Source organism: Nuphar pumila, chromosome 6 (genome assembly GCF_984573655.1).
Source record: "Nuphar pumila chromosome 6, dmNupPumi1.hap1.1, whole genome shotgun sequence".
Taxonomy (NCBI): Eukaryota; Viridiplantae; Streptophyta; class Magnoliopsida; order Nymphaeales; family Nymphaeaceae; genus Nuphar; species Nuphar pumila.
The window spans coordinates 17,465,186-17,476,248 of record NC_143254.1 but is presented as its reverse complement, the minus strand read 5'-3'; the positions used below and the strand labels follow the sequence as shown (position 1 = coordinate 17,476,248).

General features: G+C 40.3%; 1 protein-coding gene across 1 annotated transcript; it reads left to right on the top strand.

Annotated features, from left to right (window-relative positions):
* The first annotated feature begins 8,474 nt into the window (after positions 1–8,474).
* LOC149834151 (uncharacterized) lies at positions 8,475–10,630 on the top strand. Its single transcript, XM_090009997.1, has 2 exons — positions 8,475–8,597; positions 9,129–10,630. Exon 2 carries the CDS (start codon positions 9,147–9,149, stop codon positions 10,350–10,352), a length of 1,206 nt encoding a protein of 401 aa, XP_089866123.1. The 5' UTR covers positions 8,475–8,597; positions 9,129–9,146; the 3' UTR covers positions 10,353–10,630.
* The last annotated feature ends 433 nt before the right edge of the window (positions 10,631–11,063 follow it).

Sequence of the window (11,063 nt, the reverse complement as noted above, 5' to 3'; positions counted from 1 at the left end):
TAAAATATATAAATATATGTATATATATATATATTATATTATATATTTTATCAATATATACATGATATTTTATATAATTGATAAAATATATAAAACTCGTTCCTCCTCTTCTCTGTCTTGCTGCTTCTTGTGCAGTCGTTTGGAGACCGCCAGGATGCCTCTCAATGTCATCACCTCGCCTTAGGGGCTCGAGGATCCCGGCAAGTTATCGTAAGGGTGCACCGACGTCTTTGTAGGTCGGCACCCAGCATTGACCTTCTTCGTAAATGTGAGCTGTTTGCCCTGGCCCACTCTGATGTTCTCCTGGCCTTTGGAGTTCCGTTGGGAAGCCCATTTTTGCACTTTGGATCGGGTGTGCCAATTAAAGGCCTCACCTGATTCGGGATCCATATCATGGTCCTCATTGACCGGTAGTGGTCTCATTTGGATTCCCAACACTCCTTAGCCATCTCGATCTCCATCCTTCGTTACCCGCCTTTTGTTTGCTGCCCCTGCGAGTCGACACCATTCGAATCTGCGTGTCCATCTTCATCCATGACTGGTTCTTCAATCGATTGCCACCGGATGGTGACTCTGTAATATCCACAAATATATAAAAAAAGGAACATTTTCTTGTTTCAATATGTTTTTTTTGTTAAATATATATACAAAGAAAAAGGGGGTTAAGGACCAAATAATAATTTTACAGATCTACTTTCAAAATTTTAAATACTGAGTTGTGTTCCTATCGAAATTCTAAGACAGTTTTGATTTCATAAAAATCAATTCATTGAGTGCCCAACAAGTTTCGGAGACCAATTTTTTAAACATATTTGACCTGAGGTTCATAGTCATCCATATTCTTGTTGACCAAAGCTCAGTCAAATAAACATTTTTTATCAAAATTCTTAATTAATTAATTAATTATTACATTTGAATTTAAAAATTCATTAAGAATTTATTAGAAATATAGTTAGAAAGTTAAAACCTAAATAAAACTTTAACTAAACTAAACTAAACTAAACTTAACCAAATAAAGTTGGATGTGAATTGAATCTAACTAGGTTCCAGTCTAGACCTACAACACCACACCCAAGAGCATAGCCCACAGTTTTTTACCCTTAATCTCAAAAAACAAATACGTGCTTCTCCTTCCCCCTCCCAAGTGTTCACTCACCCCCTCCCAAATGGCTCCCTCTTTCATGCCGCCAGCTCCTTCTTTTCTCACCTCTCTCTTATCACCCCTCTCTCCTTTAGCCCTCTTGCACCACCTTCGGTGGTTGCAACTTTCTCAGCTCTCCTTTCTTCACTCTCTATCATCACCTCTTGTGGTGGTTGCAACTAGCAACATAACCCCAACCCTCACCACTTTAGGTGGTGGTGACCAAACCTTTCACACCCCTTGGTATAAGCCCAGCCTACTATCAAACTCCAATCCAGTTTCGATAAGCTTACATAGCATAATAAACCCTTGTCAGCTCATTCAAAGTTTTCTTTGTAAATGCTCACAGTAAAAGTTAAATAATCACACTACATACCTAATACAAACCAGACTCTCAAGATTTATAAACACTGTGTTTAAATAGTGAACATTATGCTTTTTTATCTAAAATTGATAAGACACCCGTTTGATTTTGTTATTATAAAATTTTAGGTTCACAATAAAGAAGATGATGCAATGCAAAGTCAATTTTCAGAACTAATAATTTTCAGGATCTCGAGACCAACTTAAGATATTTTTTGTATTATTGTGAATCTTAAGCTTTTTAGAAGTTGTAAAACTATTTTTGAAAAAATATGCAAATTTTGTTATGAAAACTTTAAATAAGACCTGATCTTTGAAAAGTGTTTGAGAGTTTGAAACAACTTTATTTTCCACTGCTTGAGAGTTTGAAACAAAAATTTCCAAATTTTTAAGTAAAAATCTTTCAGGGCCTGACATACTCCCTTTGTAGCGTCGCCTCCACTAAATCCTCTACAGTCACTTGACGTCCAATCTTTTGAGATTTGATAGCAAAATGCTCTTTCATCATGCACGCAACAACATAACCGACAGACTGAGTCAACAGGATCTCGTTCCTCTGTTACACATGGGAGGGTGGTGTGTGTTCTCCCCCGAATATGGACTCTTTGCTACAGTGCATCTTTGAGGGTCTCAGTGAGCGCCACGTATGTAAGCACATGGGGCTCGTATTTCTGTGTGTGTCGGCATCACTTAGCATTGGAGTCCAGTGCAGTTACAAAGACTTAAGCCCTTGTTATTCTTGTCATGAAATGATGGTTCGAGAAAATGACAAAAATATCCTCCATTCAAAAAAAAGGAAAATAACGGTTCAAAAAAAGGACAAAAATACCTTTCATCTAGAAAGTCGAGGAAGATGTTAACTCTTTAAAGTCCAAACAACAAAACAAGCATGAAACACTCTCTTTCTTTTTTGTTTGAACTTTTCGTCGTATCTTCTTCTTCTTCCTTCTCCATGAAACACTATAAAACCCTCTCTCTCTCTCTTTCTCTCTCTAGAGAAGAAATTAAGGGAGGCAAAGAGCGGTGATCATCTTTCCATTTCTGTTAGCAATGGCCAAAATGTTGCCCTCGTCCAGTGGGCAACCGAATGCGGCGGCCCCTCCGCTGCCTTCGAGGGACACCTACAACAGAATCTTCCTTCAGTACACCTACAACTGAGTCTTTCAAAGTACAATCCATCTACCCCTACATCGGCAATACTTTCGATCAGGGCCATGCCTTCCAGGCCACCCTAACGTTGCTCAACACGAGCATTCACACCCTCAAGTCTTGACAGGCATTCGTCGGGTTCTGGCACCGCGAGGTCCTCATCTCGACCTCCCCGCCAATGTCAGGAATGACAGGATTCTTTTCGGCTTCCCCATCACGGACCTCAAGATTGCCATCGGGACGGTTAGCAACTACAACTTGGTCATGACGAAGATCGTGTTCAAGGGGGCGATGTTCGACATCACAATTTATGATTTACACACAGTAGCGATTTACGAAAATCACATAGCGCAAAAAAGTGACAAATCGCAAAATCGAGTAGCAATTTATGAAAAGCGCGTAACAAAAAAAATGGCAAATCGCTAAATTGAGTAGCGATTTACGAAAATCGTGTAGTGAAAACAAAACTAGAAAATCACGAGAAAGGGTATTACAAAAACTTCGAGCAAGAAACAACCGAAGGAAACATATGAACACCACGATCAAACAAAACACTTTATTGCTCATTTTCGACAGTCACAAAAGGGAAAGAAAAAAAAAGAATTTATACAAGGCCCATTTTTTTTTGTTATAGGGGCCTCTCAGAGACCCCCCGCCAAGGGCGGCCCCCCTGGACCCCCACCCACTGACCGCGCAGCGGGACCCATGCTGCGGGGAGCCCTCAGACCCTCCTCCTGTATGGGCAAAAACTATGAATCAGACTTCACAACTCATCAAGTTGAACCATGCTATAGTCAGTGTGCAGGTCAGTCGGTGCTTGATAGAGCAGTGTAGGATTGTCTGTTGGATGTGCACACACACACACAGAGAGAGAGAGAGAGAGAGAGATTGATGTTCATGGCTTTTTTCAGAGGGGATTCCTTTCTCGGATAATCCTGTAGTGTAGGAACTGGGTCTTAAATAACCATCTTTGGGTACTTAAGTCTTTGCAATCGCTCCTTCTTTAGAATCGTTGTTTTATGGCACCAATGGAGGAAAGGATACTTAAGTCTTTGCAATTGCACCAGACTCCGATGCTAATTGATGTTGACAAACATGGGGATATGAGCTGCATGTGCTTACATACGTGGCATTCATTGGGACCCCCGACCACACGATGTAGCTAACGGGGGGAGGACATATAACCTTCTTTGGTTACACATCCTTTTTAGCTCGTCGCTGGGGTTTCCTGCATCTTCGTTGCCTCTGCTCCTTGCAAAGTCGTGGATGTGTTTTTGTTTGCTTGCCTTGCTTCCACTGTGGTCTTGCGTTGGTTCTAACATGACACTCTCACTTGCATCCATCTCTACTGGGGCTTCTTTATCAGCTCCCTTGTGGGATTTGGTTCCTCACACATTTCTCTAGAGGGTGGGCGATGGAGCCGCAGACAATGCAAAACCTGATGGAGTTTTCATATACCACTTCTTGTAAGAAGGTTTTTCCCTTTTCTATTTTGATCTTTGTCGTCGATCTTAAAAGAAAATCTAGGGGAACCTCTATTTTAACTCTTGCAAATGGACATCTTTATCTTGATTTGGTGTAGGAATCAATCTTGGTATATTCACCTTCCATTGTTGAGGCAATGCATTCGAAAACTTCCTTGTTCCAGAGTTTTGGAGATAACTCTAGAAGTTAGAACCAAAGGAGAACGGTGGACTGAACTTCAAGTAATATCAGTGATCTTGGTTTCCATCTATTGGTCACCAATGTCTTCCCAACAACACTTCATGCCCCGCTACTTGTAATAATATGAAAATGATCTTCAGACTGCGATGTGATAAGAAATAAGCCCTCCTTCAGTGTAGAGAGCTTCAGTTTAGGCAGTGGGGGCCATTGCGTATACAAAGTTTCAAACATGTTATTGATATGCTAGGAACCAATCACCCAAGCTCCTCGGGAAACCCATAATAACTGTCCATTTGAAAGGTTCTAGTAGCTTTGCATATCGACTCGCATGAATCTTCATCCACCCGATAGGACCTCACAGGTTCCATCTCTGGATCTATAACCCCTTCAACCACCTGTCCCACGACACTTTCCCATTCGGCTGAACAGACAAACATACATTAGTGGTAACGATTGGGACTACCTCTATAGGAGACATCACATTGTTGTTAGCAGTTAATGGGGGCCATCATCCTTCCTTTGTCTCCTTCAGTTTTTTCTCTCTGTCTAGGTCTTAGTCATTGGTAAGGATAGCATGTTTTTTCTATACTCTCCCTTCTACCACACCTGCAAAATGACTACTTCGCCTCTCTCTCTCCCTCATGCAATCAGTGCATTCTTGGGCCGAAGAATCCAACCCAAATTTTGAGAGGAGTCTACAACTACTTTCCTACTTTTCTTTTTCCTTTTTTTGATAATAAAACTAGGGTTAGGCAAATCCCTACCTATTCATGTTGGAGGAGTGTGAAGCCTGTTACTTATCTAAATATAATTTTATAATTTTTTGTGGATCCAACTTCATGATAAGTTAACTCGTGGTTGCAGGGAGGGTGAGCTTTGCCCGTAAAGTGGGGGTTTAGGAGTGTGAACCCTCAAGATGAATTTTTATCGAGAATAGTTTTTGTAATTTTACCATAGGATCTTTGTTGTATCCATGGACAATAGTAGACTTCATGTAAAATTCGTAAACTCCTTCTATTTAAGGAGACATTATCCTCAGTATTGCATTTCTCAATCAATACAAGAAGAAAACTATGTAGGCAGTTTTTGCCGAACTACTTAACATCCTAATTTTTGCATGTGGTTGATTTTTTTTTGTTTGTTTTTCCCATACTTATTTCTTCGATGATCTATCAATAGGTTGTAGTTTTTATGTTCAGACTACTAGGGAATCAATATGGTCATTTATGTTTCCAGATGGTACATATATGGTAAATTGATTCACAATAACTAATGAAGCTGCAATTCTATCAATGAGGAGTAGGGGTGGCAATTTCTGACACGACCCGCCAACCCGACCCGCCAACCCGCCTCTTAGGCGGGTTCGGGTTGGGCTTAAGCCAACCCGTTTAATAAACGGGTCGACCCGTGTAACCCGTTTATTAAACAGGTCGGGTTCGGGTTGGGGGTATGCCAACCCGCCAACCCGGCTGACCCGTTTAATAAACGGGTTAGGCGGGTGGGTCAACCCACCAACCCGCCAACCCGACCAGCCAACCCGTTTGCCCGACCCGTCAACCCGATCCGCCAACCCAACCCGTCAACCTGACCCGCCAACCTGCCTACCTGCCAACCCGATCCGTCAACCCGCGAACCTGAAAACCCGTTTACCCGACCCAACCCATTTATTAAATGGGTTGGCGGGTCGTGTCGGGTTACCCGTTTATTAAACGGGTCGGGTTCGTGTTTGCCACAGCCGACCCGTTTAATAAACGGGTCAGGTTCGGGTTGAGGTATGCTGACACGCCAACCCGACCCGATTGCCACCCCTAATGAGGAGACACTATTTAAGGGGCTCTAATCACCTCACTTGCACAAATCAATAAAGAGAGCTCAATAAATCATCATCCACCAAACCAGGGCATCCACAACCTTCTAATTGAGCATTACGACAATTTACTAAGACCCTCCTGGATGCCTCTACTATAAATTTTCAAGCCTCATCTACAAAATTGAGGAATTCTTATCCAATATCACCATTCTCTCTACCTCATGTTGCCTTCCTCTTTGATCCATCCATCTACCTCTCGAGTGATTGCGAATAGTAAAACCAATATAAAATTATTTTGATCCATTAGTTGTAATTGAAAGAATTGGAAGAAGAATGAAAAATCTGTATGTTATTCCATACTTAAGTATAACATATATACACGTAGTAGCTCCTCTATCTAAGGCATGGTGATAAACATGATCAGCTATACAAGAGGTAACAGATCTTAAACATAGTAGGTAGGGTCTACAATATGTGGTAACTGTTTACAAAAGACAATACCAATCATACGTTATAAATCACAACCTGTAACAAATTGTATGTTATAAATTACAATCTGTAACAGTTATGAGGTCATCATCTATATGTATCCCTCCAACAATTTATAATTGGATGCAAACAACACTTGCCAATGAGGATGAGTTCCCTCACTGTAACTCTTTTCCATGTGAGCTTACTTACCTTACATGTGAAGAAGAGATGTGGTGCACTCTCACTCTTACACAAGTAACAATTAGTTTTAAAATAATATTTAAAATTTTTGTGGGTTGTTTTGAAATATTATTTGAGGTTGTTTATAAATATCTAAAAGTTTTGTAATTAACCCCATTTTATATTTTGTCTTTTAGCAAGATTTGTCTTTATAACCCTATTAGGAATGATTTCAACTTAGCTAAAGTAGTTTGTGGAACTTATATTAAATTATTTGACATTAGTCTTCATATATATTGAGAATGAGGGGAATTCAAAATGGGTTTTTATAGGCGGTTTGACTGAAAGGGCAAGCCTTTTGCATTTGCCTATGCCTATGCTCAGATCCACGTCCGGGCCTTGGCTTTGGCTTGGTTTGCTTTAGTTTGGATTGGGTTGGATTATAGTCCAAAACCCAATGTTTTCTCTTTTGACGATTTTGGATAATCAAGATTGTTGGTGGTCAAATGAAACCAAGGGTTGTAGCTCTTCATAAAACTTACAAAGAAGGTCAAAACTGTTCTTTTGTTGGATGGGTTTGATCGTTTGGACAAGATTGACTGTTGAGATTATTTGAATCAGACACTAGCCATTACTGTATATTGACCTGAATAGACAAAACACATGAAATTTCACTTAGCTTCTTGTTTTCTCTCTAACTTTCTCATTTCTTCATATTTTTCAATTCATTTTTTTGCATTGGATTGCGGAGAATATTGTCTCTTATATGTAGTAGAGAGACTGTTTAAGCATCTTGATATTTTGTCAAATTCATGGATACGGCTATATTTAAGAGAAAATAATAAAAAATCTATAAAAGTCGTGGTTCACACATTAGTTTCCATATTTTCAATTCACATATTCTAGTGAATATATATATATATATATATATAAAAGCATAAACACGCTTTGTTGATCATACTGTGACCTAACCATCCACGTGGATCTGAAGGATATATATTGATACTGGATTTGATCTCGAAAATCAATCTTTTTGCATGTAAAAATGTGCAAATGATTTAGACAAGACACTAATCTGGACCAATATAAAACATCTAAGATCCAAATACAAAAAATGATCCCAATGTGTATATCCAATTTTGATCTTAATTCCCTGTTGGATGATATTTTAGCAATCATATACAAAAGTAAAGTAGTGTTCAATTCATATTGAAGATCCCATCTATTTGCAACCCTAATATCATGATATTTTAAAGGGTTAATATTTGGTGCTATTGAAGGCACAAAAATATTGACATGAAAATCACATAAGTTCAAGATCTATGGATGTATTCAACATGGTTTGTTTGCTAAGGTTTAAATCTTGGATCGTGTTATTTCAATCTAAAAGTATGAATTTTTTAGCGATAAAATTTTAGTATATTATGAACCATTGATTTTTGAAGCCCTTAAATATAAAAAACACAAAAAATACATTTTTTATATTATTTTAAAATTATTTTATTAGTTTTAATACGTGATAAGTTATGATTAACAAGTAATAATTTTTATTATTTTTTGGACCCATACAAAACGGTTCACTTGAGTATCTGTATCTGCCGATACAGCTGAATAGGTGGCCAAACCGATACGGACAACATTGATCCAGACACCGTACCATACCAATAAATAGAAGAGGAGAATTAGGGCCTTCACTGTGAATTTCTGGGAGTCTGTCCGTTTTGAAGCGTGACGGCGCTGAAGGATCGTCCGCGCGTTTTCGCTACGCGGGAAGAGCAGAGCAATCGAAGAAGAAGACGCAGACTCTCCTAATAGTCAGTAAGCCCACACTCTGCTTCCCCTCTTCTCTATCAGAGAGAGAGAGAAAACGATTGTAGTCTTCTTCTTCGTCGTTTTCTCTGTCTTTCCTTGTCGATCGTTCTTTTCTTTCTGATTCTCTCTCTCGACCGCCATCATTTTCGTTGTAGTTTTCGTGTTTACTTTTATATTTCGCTTGCAACTTCCCCACGTAACCCAAGGGTGCGTAGTCTGCTCAAGCACAATGTGGGAATTCTCTTTGAAAAAAGTTCTTCCTCTTTTCTTTCCCTTTTTCTAATACTCTTTTCATTTCCTTTTTCCCTCCCCCATCAATTTTGACCTTAATTGTTCTTTTTCCTTTCTTGTGTTCTCTTTCTTTCTTTATTTCATTTTGTTTTTTCAACGATGATTTCGTATGCTTAGTGCCAAGTGCATCTTTGTGTTGATTTTGTTGCCTTTTTTCTTGAACTTTTTTTGGGTTCTAATTTGGTGTTCCATTTTTTCGTTATTTTCCCCCTCTTGTAATTTGCGTTCTTTCCCCTTTTTGGTTAGTACGATACCTCTGCAACCATGAACGCCGAAGAGGTCATCGCCAAGGGCGGAAATGAAGAGAGCGTAAAAGAAATCGTCATGAATTCGAAAGGCGGACTGTTCCCTAGCGATCAAGCCCTCGCCTCAAGGGACCAAGAAGTGGAGGAGTTGAAGAGGAAGATTTCCACTCTTGAGGCCGAACGCGCCAATCTGCAAAGCCTGGTGGAAGAGCAGGCGTCGAAGATGATGTCTGCGATCGAGTCGAGTGAGAAATCTGCGCGGAGGGCAGCGGAGACGAGTTCGAGATTGGAGGAAGTGCTGGAGCAGCTTGACCGAGCCAACTCCACCGTGAGCGACCTCGAGCAGGAGCAGAGAATGCTGAAGTCAGTGGCTTCGAGAGCGGCCGAGCTCGAGATCCAGGTCGTGCGCCTGCAGCACGATCTCATCTCCACCATGAACGAGAGGGACGAGATCGCGGAGGACCTTCAGGGTCTGAGGGTTTCATTTCAGGATGTCCAGGAAACTTCTGATTCGAAGGATTCGGCAATCAAAGGTCTCGAAAATGAGCGGGATTCGCTGAAGGTGAGGGTGGAAGAACAGAGTCGCAGGTTCGAAGTTACCACGAGGGAATTGGAAGAGAGTTTATCTGTGTCTAAATCCAAGTTGGAAGAGGAGAAGCATACACTTGATAAGGCTAACGAGAAATTAATATTCATAGAGAGCCAAATCGAAGTGCAGGAAGAGAAGATCAGAGCACTCGAAAGTCGTCTGAAAGAAAGCGAGATCAAGCGAGAACAGGCTGCCCAGGCGTGCATGGAGAAGGAAGCCAAGGTCGGCCAGCTGCAACCAGAATTAGATGAGTTGAGGTTGCAATTGGAGAAATCATTGAATGAAAAGAGGATTATTGAGGAGCTATCTAAAGGGAATGAGGTAAAACTGAAGGAAGAGAACGAAACAGTGAGGAAGAAATGGGATGTTGAGGTGGAGAGATTGAGGTCGAAGGAGATGGAGATCAAGGGTTTGGAGAAAGTAGTTGGCAATCTTAATTCAAGGTTGGAAGCAACTGAAGCGGAACAGAAGAGCCTGATTGAGAAGCCGGGATGCAGTGGAAATGGGGTCTCCAAGGAGACACCTTCCCAAGGAGTAGTTGGGAGGCTTCCATGGCCTATTGCGGCAGCAGCATCAACCGGGACGGTGGCAGCCGCTGCCTTCATGGCTTATCTTAAGTATTCCAGGCAGAGGTAGGCAATTTTTCTTTTCCTCTTCATTTTGTTCTCCTTAAATGTTGTTTTTTGGGCGTATTATCGTCTGTCTGTCTAGCAGTAGAGTGATCTTTATGATGGAAGAAAAGGTCACCCAGAAAATGGTTGACATTTTAGTTGAATAAAGATGCTGTTGCTACAACATATTTATAATAGTTTTGGGAATGAAGGATGTTTTGAGAAGAATGCTTCTAAGTTGAAGAACCTTATGGTTGCTGCCATATCAGTTGATGATAATTAAATACTAGTTATGCTTCCTTTTATCAAGTTATGCCCAATTAAAGCTTTATTTGCAGATGATAGACATGTTTTTACTTTCTTTTGTCTCTTCCTCAATAAATTTGAACATGTTTGACTTGATTTTTTGGTGAGAAAGCATATTGTAATTGCTTGTTGGCGAGCACAAGAAGTTCAATGTGTCGAGAACTTTTATTATACAAATATGATACCGCCATTTGGTTCATGGTCAGCGAGTGATCAAGAGACTTTATAATCAGTTTCAATGAAGTATATTGTGTGTGTGTGTGTGAAGATGGAAAAGATTGAAATTTGGAAAGCAAGAACAAAAGTGTGTGTGTGCGCATGCATGTGCGTGTGTGCGTGTGAAGATGGAAAAGATCGAAAATTGGAAAGCAAGAACAAAAGTGTGTGTGTGTGTGTGTGAAGATGGAAAAGAGAAATTTGGCAAGCAAGA

What these genes read in the sequence shown, in the direction of transcription:
- LOC149834151 (XM_090009997.1), top strand. Translation starts at nt 9,147, where the DNA reads ATGAACGCCGAAGAGGTCATCGCCAAGGGCGGAAATGAAGAGAGCGTA.